General features: G+C 39.3%; 2 protein-coding genes across 2 annotated transcripts; one reads left to right on the top strand and one right to left on the bottom strand.

Moving 5' to 3' along the window:
- The first annotated feature begins 518 nt into the window (after positions 1-518).
- On the top strand, positions 519-20,776 carry METTL9 (methyltransferase 9, His-X-His N1(pi)-histidine). Its single transcript, XM_076351116.1, has 5 exons — positions 519-796; positions 5,178-5,368; positions 7,681-7,890; positions 8,977-9,161; positions 20,046-20,776. Exons 1-5 carry the CDS (start codon positions 623-625, stop codon positions 20,249-20,251), a joined length of 966 nt encoding a protein of 321 aa, XP_076207231.1. The 5' UTR covers positions 519-622; the 3' UTR covers positions 20,252-20,776.
- On the bottom strand, positions 12,437-19,205 carry IGSF6 (immunoglobulin superfamily member 6). The gene is made up of 6 exons (XM_076351117.1): positions 19,139-19,205; positions 17,115-17,468; positions 16,099-16,205; positions 14,888-14,944; positions 14,158-14,241; positions 12,437-13,026 (listed from the first exon to the last, which is right to left on the bottom strand). Exons 1-6 carry the CDS (start codon positions 19,203-19,205, stop codon positions 12,988-12,990), a joined length of 708 nt encoding a protein of 235 aa, XP_076207232.1. The 3' UTR covers positions 12,437-12,987.
- Positions 20,777-21,421: the final 645 nt, after the last annotated feature.

Here is a 21,421-nt window from a genome sequence, read left to right as displayed (position 1 = left end):
TTAATCTGAGCTACCAAGGCAGCGTGTGGGCGATGCCAGGGAGGATTAAGGGCCAAGGAGCGCGGCAAAGACAGCGAGGGCAGACCCGAGCCCCTTCTCCTCAGCCCCGCGCCCTCGGTCGCCTCCCGCCGCCGCGCCTCCCGCCCAGGGCGCTCTGCGCACGCGCAGCCCAGGTGACAAGGCGGTGCCAAGCACGTGCGCGCAGGAGAGAGCCGGCGGGAGCCCCCCCGGGGGGGGGGGGGCAGCTGGCCGCCCGCTGCTGCCGCCGGGGAGCGGAGCGGGGAGGAAGGAGGGGTACGGACGGGCCGCCGCCATCCTGCCCCGCTCCGCTTTGAAAGCAGCGCCCCGCGGGGCGGCCCGTGCCGCGCCACGGCCCCGCCCGCCCTGTGATTGGCGAGAGAAAGGGAGGGAGCGGGTGCGCGCCAGGCCCCGGCGTGTCACAGCGAAGCCGTCCGGCCGGCCCTCGCTGCCGCGGCGCCGCGCGTTCCGCCCTGAGCGTGTGTGCGGGCCCCGGAGGGGAGCCGAGCCGAGCCGGGCGAGTTGCGTGCTGCCGGCGCCGCCGCTGCCATGGAGAGGGGAGGCGGCGGCAGCGGGAGGGGGTGACTCCGCGCCCCTTCCCCCGATGAGACTGTGGCTGGGCTGGCTGGGCTGCTACACCCTGTTTCTGTGGGTGCTGAGGAGGAGGATGTGGTCTGGCCCTGCCAGGTACCTGAGGAGCCCTTTATCCAGGTCCCTCTACGTGAACATGATGGGCAGCCACAGCCAGCCAGCCCCGGGCGCCAGGGAGAACCACCAGGTACAGCCCCAGAGGCAGCCGCCCTTCCCGCCCCTCCCCTCCCCCACCCCGCCTTCCCTCCCCGTGCCCGGCGGGGCCGGGCTGGGCGGGGGGCTCCCCGGCGCCGGCAGGCACAGGGGCCTCCTTCTCTGCCTCCCGTCGCCCACCGGGAAGCCGGCGCGCGGGGAAGCCGGGGAGCTCCGCCGGGGGCAGCGGACGGGGGGGGATCCTCGTCCGCCGGGGCACCCTGAGGTACCGGCCGCCGCGGGGGGGGGGGGGGGAGCGGGGGACCCTGGTGCGGGCTGAGGGGGGCACCGGGCCGGGCACCGCCAGACAAAGAGAGGGAGCATCTCGGTCCTCCCGGTGAGAAAGTTGACGTGTGCCCTCCGTGTGAAATGCGCCCGGGAGCCCGCTGGGGACGTAAGGTGAGGTACTGGGGCTGAGGAGCCGCAGGGGGAACGTCGTCGGGGCTGGGTGCCGGCGAAGCGTGCCGCGGGCTTGGGTGTTCGCCCCGGGAGAGTCGTCGGAGCGAGTCCGGCGGTAACGCCGGGATAGGGAGCCAGCGCGATGTCCCGAGACCGATAATGCATCGGGCTGGGTGTCAGAGCCGCTCCTAAGAGATTTAAACCTCCGTCTTGGCGTTTTTCCTGGTGAGCTGTGAGTAAACGCCGCTTGAATGAAGTTTGCAGGTGGTGGTGAATGGGGTGGGTGTGTAATCACAGAGTTGTTTTAATTAATATTGGTGTATCTAGAGGAAAATAAAAAAAGTGAGCAACTGGGAAACCGCGAAGCTCACAGAGGCCTTGGAACAGCAGTAGATGGCAAACTAGAAATGAGTTTGCAATGTGGTATGACTGCAATAAAAGGTTAGTGCTATATTTGGGCAGTGTAGGCACGTGGATCGGTACTTTGTGGAGAAGTTAGGGACTATACCCTTGCTATGCAGCGGTTATGTGATATGATTGCATTTGGAATACGTTTGGATCTGCACTACATTTCACCAAAATGCTACTGAAAATCTGACAGGAGTTCAGAAGGGCTAATAAAAACTCTTAGTGCTGAAGGAAGATACTGAGTTATTCTAAGTAAAATATACAGAGCTGACCTAGTGAAGAAGCCGTGGCATAAATACTTGAGGACTGCTGTACAAAGGAAGAACATAATTATGCATCATAATTCTTCAAACTGATCCATTACTGGAGTGCTCTGGGTGGGCGCTGACGCCCAGAATCTTGCTACTGAGTGAATGTATTACTGGGGTTTAATGAATATGGTCTGCTGTTTGGATCATTCAGTACATAAGTAGGGTGACAAAGAGGAGCAGAATTTAGATTTACAGAAATAATTTCCTTCTGGTGAACAAAGAAAATCTGAAAGTCTTTTGTGGTGTTAAAAACTGTACTAGAAAGACAAGTCAACCAAGGAAATGTGTTTTGTCATTCACAGGTAGATGGTCTGCAGTGGATACTCTCCATTTCTAATTTATTGGATCTAGATTTTAAACCTAAAGTATTGATTATTTAGTAAGTTTAGTAAGATTTATGATTACTGAGTTTGTGGGTTTACTCATAAGTAAGGATTGCATGTTGAGGCCCCGGGCGCTTTCACTCTCTGCAGTTTTACTGACTTCATTAGTTTTACATAAGTTAGCTAAAAGAACATTTTCTTCCTTTCACTAATATTAGGCAAGAGTTGTCAATAATAATAATTTTTATTATAACAAAGGTCTTAACATATCTTTTCAGATTTCTGTGCTGTAGTTTTTCTACTACTGTGCTCTAAGAGATTGATACACTTTCTGTCATGAAACTAGTGGCCTGAAAAGGGCTCTTCATATATTGTACAAGGAGGAAAACAAAAGCAGTTTGTTCTGAGGAAATAGTTCCATAATTAAGCTGTCTTTCACCACTTTTGTTATTTGAAATTTGGATTGTTTTTTTCCTGTGTTGCTTTTTCTTCTTTTTCTTCTTATAGTTTGCTATCATTTCTATTATTCACTAGTGTTATATAGGTAGTTGCCAATAACCTTATTGGCAAGATTAACCATGAAGAAGAAATTAGAGGAGATCTGTAAACAACGCCTAATTTCTGGAAACAAGCTTCTCTTTTCACAGTTGTCACCATCATCGTCCTGCCAATGGTGATGTCAATATATATCAATATTTAGAAGTCTTAAAGACAAGAATTGTGGGTCTGTTGGTTTCCATGGTCAGATCCTGGAACTACAAGTGACAGAGTTCAGTGCAGAACCAAGGTTTATGAGCTCAGGTACAGCACATATGTAGTCATATCGCTTATGGAACAAAACCTGTGTTTCCCAAAGCTTTGATAGTTGGATACATTTTCTTCTGGACTGAAAATGGCAACACAAGGCAGATCACCTGAGCCACTCCAAACCTGTCCAGTGTAGCTGGGCAGCAGCCTCGTGAATGTACCTGACGCATATCCCAGCCTGCTCCTCAGCTCCAGGGGATTGTTTGCTTCTGCCAGGCTCTTGAAATTGGCTTCTGAAGATGGATGGACAAAGTACACAGGCTGCTGCTTTAGTGGTTTTTCACAACTTGCTAAGGATTCCTTTTGGGAATCACTGGTCTATGCTGATTCATTCAAGTAGCACTGTGCTGCAGTGAGAAAAGACCTAAACTGGTAAATCAGCGGTCTCGGGGATCCCTGTGCCAGGCTCCATCATGTGGTACAGACTTGCTCAAAATCTGGTTTTTAGAGGAAAGGATCACTTATTTGTGCTACCTACAAGTGTGTTTGAAAGTACAGTTGAGAGCCTGATTCTGCCAGAAATGTCCCCATTATGGAAGTGGTTTTCAAAGTAAACCTGAGCAGGCATATGTTCGCTCCTTGGCTGAAGGGTCTTGACATCCGTTGCTACTTTGGGTCAGTGTTTGATGGAGCCCCTGTTTATGAATCTGGCATAATGATCTTGGTGCAGCTGTCTACTCCCCTCTGCTTGCTGGCACTATTATTGTGAAGCAGCAGGACACTGGAATAAGAATCCTGTCCTGTTATTATTTGTATTACAGTAGTGACTGGAAGTCCCATTGTGCTGAACACTGTGTAAACAAGTGTTAAGTGACTGTTCCTCTCCCAACAAGGTACAGCAATGTGAAGGGATCAGGATATGAGCATACATTTTGCATAGTATGGCTGTAGACACAATCTTAGGTGTTAAATCGTTGGGGAGTTACCCCAGCTCACCATTTGCTGTCCTTCTACACGCATTTTTACAAGAGTCTGTTAAAACTCCCCGTTTCTCTTTAAGATACTTATAACTCCCTATCTGCACAATAAACACATGCAGCCAGATTATGGAACATTACTGCAAGATCTAAGGGGGAGATAAGAGAGTGTTAGCTGTAGGGAATAATTCTTGATATTAGAAAACAGACACAATGGCATTAGAGATTCTATGAGAAGGGCTGACAATAACTGCATAAGCGTAGGAGAGTGAAAAATAATAGTGATGTTCTTAATGCTCCATTTAAAACTTTTTTTGTAACTTCTGCATATTGAGTGGAGGGGCTTTTTAGCTTGGCGTTGCAACCTAGCAATGAACAACCTTTTGAATTTTATTATCAGTGCTGACATTCCAGAATGCTGCAGCATTAGAGGCATTTGCTGGAGGTGCAGAAGCTGGCCATGAGGGTCCTAAAATTTCAGAATTTCTATATGTTTGCCTTGTTTTGCACAAGTTTTGCATTTAAAATAATGTAAAGCAGGTGTTAAAGAAGGAGTTTAGATATGCCTTACACGTGGATAGTAAAATATTAGGATATTGTATGGTTTATTACTTTTCCAGCTAGATTTGATATCAAAAAGTAGCATCCTTTTTCTTCACAATTAATTGAACAATAGCTTGCATATCAGAGTTAGTTTAGTTTGTACAGGAGTGGCTTTTACCAGGTAACACAAGGCGAAAGGAATTATTGGCCCATTTTAGCTTGGGCTTTTTATTTTAGTAATATAAAAGTATAGAACTGCCTTTCAGCTGATAGTGATGACTTCTAGATGTGGGAACCTGCTCCTTTGTTTAGTAAAGATGTTGGGAGGCAGCTTCATGGATGTAATTGTTTCAAAAGACTTGCGGACCTGCTTGTACTGGTACACACTTGCTTTCTAGGGAAGTTACTTTGTAAAATTCTTCAAAGTACAGGGTAATGATTAAGACAAAAAATAAAAGCATTACTTCTTAGGAAGTAATCGGTCCTCACTTGATTACAATTCAAATCTAAGTTAAATTAATCCTGAAGCTTGTTGAAAAGTCGGTAGGAAAAACTAAATTTTTATATTTACAGAAATTGATAATAGCCTTCTGTGTATTCAATTTTTTTTAACTACTTCTGGTTTTATATTGCTGAACTTTTTAATGATCCTTTATCTCTTTCTCTAGTGGTATGTCTGCAACACAGAACAGTTGTCTGAATCCCTTCAGCCTATTTTTGTCCAGAGTTACCTTGACCAAGGAACACAGATCTTCTTAAACAACAGCATTGAGAAATCAGGCTGGCTGTTTATCCAGCTCTATCACTCTTTTGTGTCCTCAATTTTTAGCCTCTTTATGTCTAGAACATCTATCAATGGGTAAGTGAAAAAACAATCTTAGGTCAACTAACACAGTATGGATTTAGAGTTTTCAAGTGTTCAGTCCTACCCCTTGAGCTGTCAGCTTTTCTTAAATTTTTAGTTTTCTTTTTGCCAGTCTAACAGATCTGAAATGCCCTACTGCGCTCTTCACACCCAACCCTCTTAATTGAAGAACACCATTTCCAGTATGGGCGGGGGACATGGGAGATAATAGCAATTAATAAGAGATAGTCAGAGGACTCTAATTGTATTTTATAGCCATTACTTGTATTAATTGCCTTCTGAATAAGAGAGTGTTCTCTTTGTGTTAGACAATGTATCCCTCTTCCCTCTGCTTTCATCCCCCCCTCCCCTTGCCCGTTACTTTACCTGCTGCTATATCTATATCAGTTACTGTTGTGATTGTCCTTGTTGCAGGTAGCTGTATCCAGTCAGTTCTGTATTGCATCTAAAACTTTTTCTAGTAGAGGGTGTGTGCATACCCACTGCAAACCTAGGCTGATTTCTAAACGGTGCAGAAGTTCGTGGAGTGTTGTGTCTGGCAATGCTAATGTCAAACATTATTCTGTCCTGAATAATGTTTCTGACAGAAACAAATTCTGTCCTTTCTCTTATTTAAAACTTAATTTCACCTCAATTTGTGTGTAAGCTGTACTTCAACAGGTAACTGCTGATGTAGTGTGTTTGACTGATGAAACATCAGGAAGGCAGGAAAAGAGACGTTTATAAAACAGTATTATCCTTATCTTATTGCATCAGTCTCTTCTGTGGCTGCAGGGGAATTTAGCTGTTCATGGGTGCTTTAGTATTTTTTCAAAAAAAGTCAGTGCCTTTTTGTGCTTATGTCATCCCATTCAGACATATGTTCAACAGCTTATCAGTTTTGACCTTATGAAGAGTGCATTTTGTTACATTTACCTGATTTTTCCACCAACCCCACCTCTGCACCTACTACATACTTCTGCACAGTCTCGTATGAGGATAGTAGCTGTCTACTAAGGCTAGAAAAATAATCTTTTTCCTTATTTTCTAACCAGATGACTTTATGAGCTTCCCTGTGGTGTTCTTAGTTACTTGTAGCTTTATATAAAGGTTCCTTTGGTCTCCTCTTCTCCCTTTCACTTCCATTTTTTTTCAAAGGCTCTCCAGTGCTTTGAATAACACCTCATAGTGCTGTTGGGAATAATAGCTATGAGCCAATTATACAGTGTGGACTGACACAAGTGTGCTGCAAGGGGGCTATACTTAAATTGGCTGTATTCTGTTTATTTTTATACATTTAATAGCCTGCTTTAGTTTCTTCTATATGACTTTGTATACTCTATCCTTTTTGTTTGGTTGGTTTTAGTACAGTCAATCTTTCCTAGGCCACCTCTTTTTCACTTTTTTTTATTCTTTGATTCTTTTTATCTTTGTTTACCTTTTTTTCCCCCTTGAACATAAAAGATTTCTGTTCATTGTCTTTTAAGTTTAACCTGCTATCCAACATTAGTTTAAAGAATAGTATTTATCTACCTTCAGTCTATTACTGACCAGTTCTTTTTCGTCTGCTTGTTTTCCAAACTCTTTCATCTTCTGAATTCTGCTATGACAGCTGAAATCTGTCACTATGTAGTCTTCAAACAGTTACGGGCGGGTATGGCATTGACTTGATCCATAAGGAATCCAGCTGTCACCTCTACCCAATTCCTTAATGAGTTGCCTATTTTCTATTCCACAGTTCTTCATGTTGAATGCAGGATCTGCAGATAGCAGCACAAGCCATTGTAACATACAGTTAAAAAAATCTCTTTTGCCACTCCAGCAGTGTTACCCCCATCCTTTCTTTAAATCTGTTCCCTGGCTTCCCTCCTAGTTCCACGTCCTATTCCTCATTCATTGTGCATACTTCTGTGTCTGCAGCCATTTTACTTCTTCTGCTATTTCATCCTTTTTTTTAAAGTATGTGGCAGAGATTCAAATCTGCAAACGTGACAAATAAGGTTCAGCCTTTATCTTTGCCTCTCTTTCTCTCCCCCCTCCTTTTTTTTTTTTTTTAATGTGATCATTTTCTTGAGCTGCGCCCCATGAGCTCTTCCTTACCTAATCAAATTCCTCCTGAAGTCTTAACCACTGTAACTGCATGTGGCTATGTGTTTGATCTCTGACAAGTGCAAGGGAAGTTGAACTGGATTTAAAATTTATCTAAGCAGTGACCTTGTCTACTATTATGTGTGACTGGTTGCTGCCAAAGCACATTCTAAATTACTTCATTGTCCTTCCTGTCAAAGTTTGTACAAAATTGGTCATTTCTCATTTTTACATTTCAGTCTGCTGGGAAGGGGCTCAATGTTCGTGTTTTCCCCAGAACAATTTCAAAGACTGCTTAAAATAAATCCAGAATGGAAATCCCACAGACTTCTCGATTTAGGGGCTGGGGATGGAGAAGTCACTAAAGTCATGAGTCCTCACTTTGAAGAAATCTATGCCACTGAATTGTCTGAAACTATGATATGGCAGCTTCAGAAGAAGAAATACAGGTATTGTACTGAATACTTCCTACATCCTTTATATCAGACAGAAAAGTAATCTATTTGTAATACTTAATGAATGTTCGGTATTTTCAGTCAATTCCTCTATTGTTTGATCATTATGGAAAAGGTTGACCTGTACAAAAGCAGGAAAACAAACACATCTGATGTTCCCAGTTACTAGTGCTTTTGTTATGCAGATGTTCCCTGTTATCAGTTAAGACAAAATAGGCAACAACCATTTTGAAGTCTCTTTCTTCATAGCTTGCATAGATTGCTTTAATCAAGAGAGTCAGGAAGATGAAATTCACATGAACAGTCCAAAATTGCAAGAGGAGGACACAGGTACTGCAGAGAAAGCAAACTGAATCCTGGTAATAGGGATACTGCAATAATCTGTGTCTGTCTAATCCCACAGTATAGACGACTGTGTAAAGATTCTTTTACTCTTGCTATGCTTAGCTCCTGCTGTTAAGATTGAATAATATTTAGTAACAAAAACCTCAGCACTTTCAGAACTTTGTTCATGCACTTGTTGCAGGTCCTGGAGATTCTTGCAGGCAGCAGATCCAGTCTTGTTGAGTAGTGGTTAGTATTTCAGGCACTATATCCCTAGACTTCAACCCAAAAAATGAAGGAACTGTGGATTTCTTTTCTTCACCTGTCTTTGAGTGGAAACGTAACAGCTACTTTGCAATCCAGGTTTGCACACTGGTAAATCAGAGTGGATAAAATGCAGCAGGCCATTAATCATATTTCAGCTTTGTTGTTCCTTGAGAAGTATCTTCAGTTTTATTCTAGGACAACACATTTTTTTTAATACCTAGGGGTTTGGGTTTTGTCTCCTTTATTGCCTGATGATTATAAGGCAATATAAAGGTTTGTATGGCTGGGTATATAAGCATGCCCATTGTTGATTTAGTTTTCTTTTCCAAAAGACCAGAAGGATCATGTCTGTCTCTTCTCATTGCCTAGGTGGCTGACCTTACCTGCACTATCAACACATCTATAGGGAATTTTTGTCTTCAGTGGTTCTCTCTGAACTCGGTTTCTGTTTGTTTAACAGACTGTATCTCTTTCTCCTTCCCTTTGTAGGGTGCTTGGTATAAATGAATGGCAAAACACAGGATTTCAGTATGATGTTATCAGCTGTTTGAATTTGCTGGATCGCTGTGATCAACCACTGACTGTATTAAAAGATATTAGAAGTGTACTGGAGCCAACTAGAGGCAGAGTCATTCTAGCATTAGTTCTGCCATTTCACCCATATGTGGAAAATGGTAAGTACACAGATTAATAGCTATTTAGGCAGGTAAAGAAAACGTTTGTAGGTTATAGTATCCCAAATTAAATGTTTAATAAATAATTGGCGTGTATGTATTTGATTTTTACAAATAACTTGTACGGTACATGTTCAGAAGTATGAAATCGTAGGTAAATAGGCCACATGATGTAAGCTGTTTTCTTAATTCCCCAACATACGTTGTTGGCACCAGCAAAAAGCTCAAATATTGAAATCACATATCCTGTTCTGCAGGTTGCCACATTTGAGCTGTGTTGGAGCAACATGGGAAAACTGATCTCTGATTAGGGCCCTCTGCTGCTGTCATATAGGTAACCCCAGTCGTCTCTAGCGACCATTGAGCAAAACCATCAGAACTGTCTGTAATGCTGAATAGAGCAGTGCAGGTCAAACTGTTTCAAGTGTTCCAGATGAACCGCACCTAAAAGTTCATAGGGAGATAACGTTCACTTTCCAGCATGAGCTCTCAAAGTAAAATATAGACCCCTACTAATGCAACGTATCGACCACTATTTATATTGTATTAGTAACTTGAATAAAAAAGTAAAATTCAGTGCCAAAACTCCATTATTTCCCCTAGTTGCATTTTAAAGAAATACATGAGAGATTTTCAAATTAATCTGTCCTTATGACTAAACTTCGAAAGACACTAGAAATGTGTTTTTTACATGCCTATGATTGTGGATTCAGGTTGAAGCACCCATAAAAGTGGTTTGAATTCCAGAAGACTGGTGTTCATCAGTCATCGTTTGGACACTGGCTCTCCTTGAGTATTAAGACTTGTCTGTGGAAAGGCACGTATGCCCAGAAAATACGGAACTAATAACCATAACATTCTGGCAATCACAAATGCATCTAATCGAATCTATTTTCCTCTTTTTATATGCTAGTGGTGTTTTTCTGGAGGGGGGGGAGCAGGGGGAAGTTTTAAGTATAAAAAATAAAGCCATCAGATGAAGAATTGCTAAAATACAGTATTTGAGCATATAATTTTGTAACTATTCTGAGAAGTAGTGTGTCTTAAATGAGATGGGGGGTTGACTTACGCATCTGTACAGTATTTCAAGCATATTTGGTTACAACTTATTGTTCCTATAATGTGGAACAATATGGCTTCCTCTTTTAAAAATTCTTTAAAATTCCAAATAACAGCAGTGTCTTTCTAGTCTTTCGTTGGCATATTAGAAGCAGAAATTGAGAAATTATTTGGGTGCCTTTTTTGTTTGTGTGCCTTCAAAACTATGTGCCATTGTGTTTTGCAATCGCTATTGCACCCAGCGTCTATGTTTCTGCATGTTGTTGGGTAACCACATGACAGACCACATGCAACTTCCTGGCTCAACAGGAGGTAGATAAATTAAGGAAGAAACTACTCTAAGTCCACTTATATCCTTCGTCATTAATCTCCTACAGTATACTGGGAGGAGAAGAGAGTGTTAAATTTATAAATCCCAAGGGACTGGAAACTTGTTCTGTGATTGTTGAACTTGGTCATTCCTACTTGTTGAAAGTTGAAATCTGTTGTAAGATGTCTTGTAAACCAAAGTCATACTTTTGTTTGTTGTGGTGACTTGTAGCAGATTAGTCACTTTGCTTAAGGCAGTTTTGTTTCCTTAATATGTTCTGAAACTTAAAAACATCTTCAGTTTGTCTGTTTACCACTATCATGGATATGGGCCCATATAAACTTCTTTAGACAATGCAAGTGAGCACATACAAAAGTTACTGTCATTCCACTGAAGCTTTCCCACTTAAGATCTATTTAACTGTAGTCTAAAGAAATAGACAATGAACTGCCAGGCTGTCTTCATGATGTACAAAAGACTTTAGAATTTCAGTATTTTCATTCAGCTGTTCTACAAGAAGATGCATTTTAAAAAGTGTTAGATATGTACATAAGCTTTACATTTAACAAAAAAAAATATACTTGGAACGTTCAAAGAGGAGAACATTTCATGGTTCAAGTAACTCCTTGTAGCAGCTAATTAAAACCAGTTTGGACCCACCTAGAGAAACTTTTGAATTTTAGAGTGGGGAACAACTGGAGAAGCGATGAGGCAGGTAAGGTGTTTGATCAGTTTCCAGAAGTGGAGAAATTATTTTAATCAAAATGAGATATTTGGGTTATTACATGTAATGTAATGGGAGGGTAATTGTGGAAACTGTCTATGTGAATAACATAAAGCTTGCTTTAAGAGAACAAAGCAAGGTGGAGGAGGACGTAAAATACATTTCTGTGCTTACTGTTTCTGGAATTACAGTGACACCTAGAGTCCAAAGTGGCTTAATCATAAATTCTTTCTGGGGCTTTTCAGAGTTTTATTTTCAACATACAGAACAACAAGTAATGCACTTATTGCGCATGTCTAAATTTGGCAAGTAAGCCGGAAGAATCATAAGGTATTAGACTAGTCACATAAGAACATCAATTATTATAACTTTATATTTTTAATAGGTATCCCATAGGGTCATATAAAAATCCTTTGTATTTCCTAATATAGACATCATATTTATATAAAGGCATTATTAGATAATATATGACTAGACTGGTTTAAGTTTCTCTAAAATAAAAATGTCAGAGACACCATACTTCAGAAGTAGTAAACACTAGTAGCCTGGGATTGTGAAATTTTTTTGTTGAACACGTTAATGTCCTTGTGATTGATTGACAGGGATAAGAAGACAAAGGTGTTTTCCATCTTCCTGAAATAATTGGTACTAAACTGAGCTGGAAACACAGTACTGTGCTAGATGGGCCCTTGCTTTGTCTCAGTTGTCAGTTCTCATCTCACTGAAGTGAGAAATGCCAGTTCATTTGTTAAACAAAGCCTTGTTTTATTTAAATGATGATAAAAGATGCAGCTGTTCTTTAGTAGGGAGAATGCCTGATACTAACAGATCTCTTGTAAAAGTGCTGATTTTGTAATTGATTAGGTAGTAACTGCTAAAAAAAAAAAGGTACTTCTAAAAAATAAAAAGTATACTACCTTGACTAGGTAGTATACTTCTGTGTTCATGCTTGAATCCATGTTGAACAGGCATGTAAAGGCAAAACTTGGTGCTCCAGGTAATCCTAACTTTGGATGGTAGGACTGGAAGATGGGGGTTGTCTGTCTAGCAAGTGAATTTTAATATTGCAGGAGCAGCCTTCGCACTGTGACCACTACTTTACTTTCCTAAATAGGCTAGGAAGAGGCTCCCATCCCAGCTGAGCTTCACCATGATAGTACATACATTTATAGTCTGGTTTTTGTGCTTGCCTGTATACAGAATACATAGGTTTTGCTCTGTTTACACTGTTGTTAAGACTCAGTAACTGTTGATCTGTATATCTGTTAGATCAATAACTATCACGTTAACATGACTAAAACCAGAATTTCACCTATGAAACGAGTTTATTTTCTGTTGCTGTCAATTATCATACATCTTTCACAAATGCTCAATTCATGTAAAAGGAATACATGTAAATTCAGGTAAAAAGAAAAAAAAGACATAGAATTAAATCTAAACTGAAACAGGAAACTTTTATGAAGCATTAGCAGTTATCTTATGAAAGATGAAGTCTTTTCCCACGGTTCTTATTCTTGCAGAATGGAAAATGGAAGTAATATATAACACAGATGTAAGGTACAATGCATGTGGTTTTGGTGATCAGTTTAGAAAATACTCTTGAAGAACACTGCCCTGCAAGGTTTCCTCCTCTCTCTTTAAAACAAAGGAAGTCTGTGAAGAAGCTTTAGCTTCTTCATCTGCCCCTTTGCTTGCATGAGAAATATTGAACAAATCTGAACTGCCGCACATGCTCATCTGTTCTGATAAACAGTGTCATCTTCCAAATCATCCTAGGGGAAAAATGTAGAAATATTTTGTTACTGATGTGAACTTTTTGTTTATAAAGGCAGAATTTCCTTTCTGAGGCAAACTCCTTCCCTTTACTGTTTCAGTAAACTCCTTTCTCCCCACTTACCCAGTTGCTTTTGACCGTGTGGCATCTACAGGATTCAAAACATGTTTCTTTTCCTCTTGACTCTTCCTAATCTCCAGGGAGCACAGAGGCAGTAAAACATACCCCTTATTTTCACTGTGTTCATATCTGATGCTCAAACCAAGGACCAGGTCATGTCAGCAAGGACTTGAAGTCTTTAAAGGGTTAATTACAGAGGAAAACAATTGGGGCTCTATAGAAATAAATTAAGTAAAAATGTATAGAGGAGAAGTGTTTGACTTTGTTCTATGTTTCTTTCGGTTTCTCCTCGCATCTCTGAAGTGGTGCGGTCCATGCTCAGAATAGGAAAGAATTTACACTGTTTCTCAAGAGAAGCAACATTTTTGAAGCCATTTTCTTTGCTTGCAAATACATGTAACTTCTAAAGTTGGTTTTTTTGTAACTTACATGGCATATGCAAAATTATTGTCATATGGTCATATAAGACTTATTGGCATAAATTTGGAATGATGAAATAAGTTGTGTGGCTTTACCCAGTGATGTTGAATACTTAGTTTAAGTTATACTTAAATACTTAGTAAGTTGAAGGAGGGGGAAATATCTGTAAGAATGTTGTAGAGCTTTTCTAACGGTTTTGTTACATTTCTGTCCCTAGCTGCCCTGGGCTAAGGGAGCAAGAGAAACTACAATAGAAATATTTTTCAAAAATGGACTCTTAATAGCTCTATACATTTTACCAAACAGTCCAGAACCACTTGTTGAGACCTCTTCTTGGCAAAATACAAATTTATGGAAGCTTCATTTTTAAATGTATATACATACATTCTATAAGGTATATACTGTCATATATATATAATTGTATATGTATGGTCATTTAGAACGTTTTATAACGTCTTTGACTGTTGTGAGAATACTTTTTTTAGACCTTTATCAACTTTAAAAAAGAAAAGTCTATTTCCAGAGGAAATAGAAATTGTCAGTTCCTCTTTTTCCCCATAAATTTAGGTATTGGTGGATAGATACTTACAGGCTGTTGGCAGTGATCAGCGTACCTCTGCTTTTGAAGTTCTTGAGCAATTGCTTGAAAAATTCTTCGTCCACTACTGATTTTCTGCAAAATATTTAAAATATTTTAGGTCAGTGCTACATTTGAAGTTGGGGGAAACATCTTTTTCTACCTTTTATAATTCTGATTTTTTTTCCCTGTATTTGTCTTTGTGAATGTTACTAAATACTTTAAGAATGTACAGTTTGGCAGGCAGAAGGGTTTTAAGTTACATTAATATTACATCTTTTAACATATAGACCTTCTTTAATGGATATTTAAATGTATGGCTTCTGATTTTTATTCAAGGATACATAATGATAGAGATTCTTAATAGACTTGTTTTAAATACATTAGGGCTTACCTGAATGCATCATTTAAACAAACAAAAAATTAATAGCAAAACCTGTTATTTTCAGAAGACGTTTGAACAAAATTTACTTAAAACCTAAAGGAAGCTGTGTATTAGAGATGGCTTTTACATAGATTGTATCCAAGTCGTTAAAAATAAATTAATTAACTAATTAGTTAAAATTAGTTAAATGTAAAATCATTAACTAGTTTTGTACAAATCTGAAGTGAAGCCTTAACAGCTCTGAATGTCTCTTTAACTGAATCATCAATTAATCACAACATTGATGCCCAATATACTTAAAAAGACAGAAAAAGAAAGCTCTGAATCACAGACAAAGCAAACAAAGTGGTAACATACACCGTTCTCTGTTCTTTGGTCTTCATTCCCACTTTTCTTTAGCAGCTTTGGTTTTAACTGGAGGGAGGGATAATAAAATAAAAAACGATTAAAACATAAGATGAGAAGCCAACTGCTAAGGTAACAGAATAGTTAAAAGTGTTGCCCTTTTACAGCGTCAAACAATTTGTAGATAAAAGTCTTTCATTAGATCAGCTTATACCATTGGAAAAATCAGGGAAGTTTTCAAGCGTATAAGGCCTTTTTCAGCTTCTGGTAGTAGATGTTGCAAGTATTTTTGCTTTGGGTACAGTGGGACCTGCCTGAAGCACTACCCAATTCTCAAAAATAAACCAGTGGCATCACAGATATCAGTTTTTCCCCTGAAGAAGGCTTGATTAATTTTTCCCACTATACTACTTCACCTAGTTTAAAGAAAAAAATCAAAAAGACTGTCCTGTCTTTATGCTTAGACAGTGATCACTACAGCAAGGAACCATTTTACCGTATCATACCACTTAGGACTGTGAAGTCCTCATTCTCATGTCAAAGTCTCATTATTATGTAAAGATTCCAGTTGCAGCTTTGGGCGTTTGTTTTTAACTAAACACAAATTTTGTTCTAGATTTAAAAAAAAAAAATCCAGTAGTTATGTAACTTTTAACCAGGTGCATTCTAATGTGTTTGTTTCCTATAAGCATAAAACTTCTTCCAAGTCTCTGACACTTTTAAAGTTTACCAAGGCCTCTCTTCTGTATATGTATGATGTCTGAATAGAATTTCATTACACAAGTCAAGTCAGTCTGCAGTAACTTTACTGCAGCTCACAAATACTTTGACATTAAATTTAAATTATTTTACTTTTACTGGAAACTAATCCAGAGAGTTGATGACTTCTGATGGTAATTTCTAGTTTTGCTTTTTGAGTGTGCCTTGACAGATAATCTCCAACTTGCTGATTAATACTGTCAGGATAATTTTAACTTTAGGATACTTTTTCTATTAGAAACTTTACTGAAAAAAGGAAATGTGTTTGCTATTGAGAGTACAGGTATGTGCCACGCAAGAGTTTGCAGATGTGTGCAGCATATGAACTTCAACCAACCACCTCTTTAAAACTTAATCATAAAAGTTATGGAATCTAGGAATGTCTTTTTATTCTCCTTATGGAAATGTTAAAACTGCTTAGATTTACAAAATGAACAAAATCAGAAAAATCACTTTGAGCCTACCTTGTAGACTACAAAGAATGTGAATACAGTAGTGCTGTATAGAAACAGTAAGGATGAGGCGATGATCATGAAGATGAGTTTTCCATTGCTGTTCTGGTTCTCTGCTCCTTTATTAAAAGTGAGTGTTAGAATAAAGGACGGTTCTTCTGATTCACATAATTTTCTTAAGATTTTGCATTTCAGCCCCCTTCCTCTGAGGAATTAAAAAACCTTATACCCATCAATATTTTCTGGTTCATTTTCAGTCTAAATTCCTTAGTGAGATCACTTTTCTTTTGTTTCCCTGAATGTTTGCAAGGGCAATGGAGACTTGGGTTTTTTTATTATGAACCCTTCCTTTAGGGGTAGACAGAGAATAGCATCCAGTTTTCTGCTTTCATAAAGGAATATCTGAATAAACCTTACAGGCTTTTGTTCAGAAATGCAATTAGATAGAGGAAGGAGTATAGGGAAAGTAATAATCTAGCTAGCTGTTGTTTTTTTCTATTTTAGGCATGTAAAACTGAAATGTAGTTCATGAAGTCTCATCACTTTCTTAACTAGAAGGCAAATGATACAAAGGTTCAGAACCAAAACTGTTTTCTCAAGTTGGCACAGTGAATCCCGAGTTCTGAGACCCTGTACTCTCCTGCACGTACTTCCACTAAATGTCAGTTTCTCTACTTGTCATTTTTCTGTTGATACTCCCTTTCTGATAGCCATTAAAGTCTTTATGTAAGAGGATGTAGAGTATGGTTAGATAACATGAGTACAAAACTTCTTTCTTTTGTAGAATTCTAGAGTCATTTGCATCATATGACAGAACAGTCTAATTAGCAAATGAGGTTAAGATGCTTATTTGTAGAATCCCTCCATGGTTTTACTATTAATATTTTAATATAGTCATACTACTCCTAACGGTTTTGTTGGTATTTCTATCTTAAATGCCATTCTTGAAAGTGTAAATAAAGAGAGTATTTAGGAAGGATAATTTATTTCTTTTAAGGTGCTTCATTAAGAAGGAATGATCAACTGACCTGTTTTCGTTAGTACTGTCCCATCTCCTGTTTGTTTAGAACGGGGTGAATGTGAATTTGAAAATGCTATTCCACAGATATAAACAGCATTGTCATCTACAGTCAGATCATTGATCTGAAGTGAAATGTTATTTTCTGATAATAAATGTACTTTGTACTTCTGATGATCTGTGCATCCAGGAGTACACAAATCCTCATGTTCATTAGCTAAAAAGCGAAACCATAGAACGTTAGGTGAGGAGGAGGAGCATCCAGAGGCAGAGAAAGTGCATGTTAGGAACACAGTGTGCGTGGAGTAGTCAGCTTCCTGAAATCTGGGTTGTGTTACAGTGACTTGGCAGGTATCTGCAGCACCTGTTGAGAATAAACAATTGGAAATGTGAGGGACAGTTAAAAAGCAAGGCACAATCTAAAAAGAAAATAAGCTACTTCTGGTTCATTTGAGAAAGGGTGGGAGGAAAGGAGGAAAACCAACCATGTTTCAAACTTGAAATTTTTAAGGTTGTTTCAAGCAACCTTTTCTTTTAGATAATTCCTACAGCTTTCCCATGTGTTCCTTTAGCAGTTTTACCTATGTGGTGATGTGCTTAGCTTTCTGTTTTTCTGAAAAAGTATGGAGAAGATTCATGTGTCTAAAATAATGTGAATGTCTCCTTTGGTCCTGGAGAAGACCAAAAGAATACTTCATGTAGTCCCCTGCCTCGGATTTAGTCCTGAGTGTTTTGGGGATTTGGGGGGTGGTAAGGGGCGGTGGGGGGGTGGGTGTCGTGTGACTTAACTCTAGATGCTCAGTGGAGTAGTTCTGCAAGGGTTTCTCTCTCCTCCACTGTTCCTGATGAGTCAAGTGAGGCAGCCTGATGGCAGGCAGTGGAAATGTTGTAAATGGAGACATTTGTAGTTTAGCAATTTCATAACATTGATTAGAATTTGTAGTAGTTCCTAGACATTCTTCCACTTCATCACATATATTGACTCTGGGTTTCTAAGGATAATAATACTGCTTGTTAGTTCTGACATTTAAAAATGTGTGCAGAGAAAACAGGAAGGTTAATCAAAGAAGAGAATTCTAATTAAGGAACTGAAATGTATGGTTTAATATGACTGGTGTGGGAGATTTTTTTTTAAGGCCTTATTGACATCCATAATTTAAATATTGTTTTAATATATTTAATTATATTCAAATAAACTGCTTAGTTATTTGAACAATGGAATTGGGATTATTGCAGTGAAAATGAGGGTAGTAGCTTAACAGCATCCTTTTCTACTTCCTAGAAAATAACAAATTAGAAGAAAAATAAACTGAAGTCTCTTAATCTACTGCTGATACACAATTTATAAGCGTGTCCACGGTGGACAATCAGCATTGTCCCTTCATAATTTTTCTCGCTGAGTATTTTATGGACCAAATCCAAGCAGATTCAGTGTCTGTGACTTCTACAGGAATAAAATGAAACTCTACTTCTGTGTCAGATCAACATCAGAGCTGTTCCATAGCAGCTACAGCAGTCTGAAGATTGTAGTAATACAAGTTGTCGGTGTACTTGCGCACCCTGTGTGGTGAAAGGCAGTAGCTTGTGCTTCTGCAGTTGATCCACTTCTCTTTTCTACCTTACTCTAGGGCTCTGGGTGGCCTTGCAGAGCAGAACTCCATGGCTTCAGTTCATGTAGATACTGTCTGCCAAACTTCCCAAACCCTCATCCCAAACAAGCACAGCTGCACTGAAACCATGCTGCTGCTGCTGGAGCATTCTTTGCAGAGAAGTGCAGTAGGATTTGACCCAGAAATTGTAGATTACAGGAGCATTTCAGACTTTCGGAAGAAAAAGCATTTGCTAACAGTTGTTTAATTTGGAAGTTGCATGAAGATAGCAGAAACTAGCTTGATTCTCAGCAAAACTTTTTACTGCTCTAATTTTGTAGCTATGCTGCAAATCATAACCACAACCTTTTCAATCTTGTTTAACTGCTATTACATGGGAAGCTATTACATGGGAAAATATAAGAAGCTTAAAAAAAAGCCTTACCAGCACCGTACAGAATCCAGTCAAATGCCAGCATTAGCACTTCTTTTAATTTGTGGATAGATGCCATTTCTTGTGTCTCTCTGCAAATGGTTCTGCTTGAAGGAAGAGGAACTTAGGAAATGTTTGGAGTTGAAGAACTCTCTGAATCACAAGATTTAGAACTTCCTGGTTAGAAGGGTGTTTACTACTGCATTTAGCAAACTGGTTAAAGGTACAGACCAAACCAGAAACCGTTTGTTATTTGTGGATGACATTACTTGGAAAATGAGTGAAGAGTTTTAAATTTTGAACTTCTGAGAGTTGTACCTATAATCCTTCAGATTATTTCATTGGATATAACAAATGACAACACGTTTTCCAGCACGCTACAGGTGTTCAGTTTCTTAATTTTATGTGACCCTAAGCAGTCTTTACCATATCAGCTAGCAGGTGGCCACCGGAGATTCAAAGCTTCTGTAGCCATCCATTATAATGTGGTGGTCTACTGATGGAAGCTTCACAGCAAATCATGATTTTCAACTTGCTGGCTCTATTTACTGTAATTACCTGAAGCCGTCTTTGGCCAGACAGTGGGCATAAAGAAAGAATTTTATAATGCTGGAAAAGATCTTCATTAAATAGTCTGTCTGTCCATGTCTGCTGAACACCAGCCTCACTAGTGGAAGTTAACTTTTCAGCCAGTCTTGGAACTGCTAGTTAAAAATGTAACAAAAGATAATCTTAAGAAGGAGCTGCTTCTGAACAATAGGCAAAAACTTGAACTGATCTGGCAACAGCTCTACAAATGGCTTGTCAACCTCCTGTTTGGAGCGGAATGGAATATAATCTGTATAATATGCTTTCTGTAAGAAAATACAACACAATAAAGTTTTCTTTATAATTTAAACAAACTGTTTTGTTTTCTCAGTAGGTGGCAAGTGGGAAAAGCCCTCAGAAGTGTTGGAAATCAAAGGGCACACTTGGGAAGAACAGGTGAATAGCCTGCCAGAAGTTTTCAGTAAAGCTGGTTTTGCCATAGAGGCTTTCACCAGACTGCCATACCTATGTGAAGGTGATATGTATAATGACTACTATGTACTAGATGATGCTGTCTTCGTCCTCAAGCCAGTGTAAGCGTGTATGAAGTGAATCTCCAGAATCTAACCCAAGAAGCAGCCTCTGAAAGAGGAGTTTGATTTATGGTTACTTAAAGGGAGGGAATTCGGGGATTGCCATGCTAAATAAATACCATGTAAGAAATTTAAAGGCCAAAATACTAATGTATTTCTTTGTAGTGCGATTAGGAAAAAAAGGTGGTTTTTTTAAACAGACTCTTCAGTTGCGAATTTCTTTTTTACCAGCTCTTAAACCAACAATACATTCTGCAGTCCAGCAGTAATGGGGGATATTTTTTTATACTTACCTGCAACAGGGATCAGATCCAAACAAAAGCAATAGTCCTAATAATGGTGAAGCTGATACAATGTGAACTGTTGTTAAAGAAATCAAGTGAAACCTGGCAATAAAGTTATCCATTCAGTTCAAGCCGTATTGAATATAAACTGTTGAAATGGATATTCTTCCATGCTAAGTTACTTTCTCTCTTACTGTCATTCTTCACATGTTTTTAATCATGCTAATAAACTTTTTTTGAGATGACTTTTTGCATTAACTTTTGTGTTCATTTTTGTAACCATAGCCACGCTTGTCTGCAGCAACTGCTCTTTGTGTTGAGAATCAAGCTCTCAGTAGCAGCACAACCTTGCATTTATTTAAACAGCATTAAGTATTGTTTAAAGGGATAACAGTCCACAAAAAATGTATCACTTTTGGTTGGGTTTCCTTCATGTTCCTCTCAAAGCCTCATAAATCCTCATTGCTTTTGCATATGCCATTTTCCAGCTAAAGGGGTTATGGTAGAACTTGCCAAACCTGCACTTTAAACTGATGGGTTTAATAACAAACTTTCTAGGCAAGTTGTTCTGAAAAGTTTTCACCTTAAAAAAAACTTGCAGGCAGTTTCTTGCAAATTTTGTGAGTCAAACTGCCTCTGAGGATCAAGCTATAGGGACCTGATTTTGAAGGTTTTGCTAGCTTGGGACATTGTCTTTTCTTCAGGAACACTAAATAAATGCTATTTATTTTAACATGTCTTGTTTTAAAAACTCTGTTTAAAATGGGTAGTTTCTAGCAGTTGGGATATAACCTTCCTTTAAAACAACAAGCGGCATCATAAGTGGTACAGAACTGGCAGGCGTATGTTGTACGTTGCTTGGGATGTGAGTGTTGTGAGAGAGCAGAGAA

This window comes from Aptenodytes patagonicus, chromosome 13, assembly GCF_965638725.1.
Source record: "Aptenodytes patagonicus chromosome 13, bAptPat1.pri.cur, whole genome shotgun sequence".
Taxonomy (NCBI): Eukaryota; Metazoa; Chordata; class Aves; order Sphenisciformes; family Spheniscidae; genus Aptenodytes; species Aptenodytes patagonicus.
Note: the sequence above shows the minus strand (reverse complement) of the source record. Positions and strands in the feature narration are given on the sequence as shown.

Coding starts and splice junctions, on each gene's coding strand:
- IGSF6 (XM_076351117.1), bottom strand. CDS start 19,205: ATGGCATCTATCCACAAATTAAAAGAAGTGCTAATGCTGGCATTTGAC. Junction 17,469..19,138: donor CTGGATTCTGTACGGTGCTG/GTAAGGCTTTTT, acceptor TATTCTCAACAG/GTGCTGCAGATACCTGCCAA. Junction 16,206..17,114: donor GACAGTACTAACGAAAACAG/GTCAGTTGATCA, acceptor CTTTTAATAAAG/GAGCAGAGAACCAGAACAGC.
- METTL9 (XM_076351116.1), top strand. CDS start 623: ATGAGACTGTGGCTGGGCTGGCTGGGCTGCTACACCCTGTTTCTGTGG. Junction 7,891..8,976: donor CTTCAGAAGAAGAAATACAG/GTATTGTACTGA, acceptor TTCCCTTTGTAG/GGTGCTTGGTATAAATGAAT. Junction 9,162..20,045: donor TCACCCATATGTGGAAAATG/GTAAGTACACAG, acceptor TTGTTTTCTCAG/TAGGTGGCAAGTGGGAAAAG.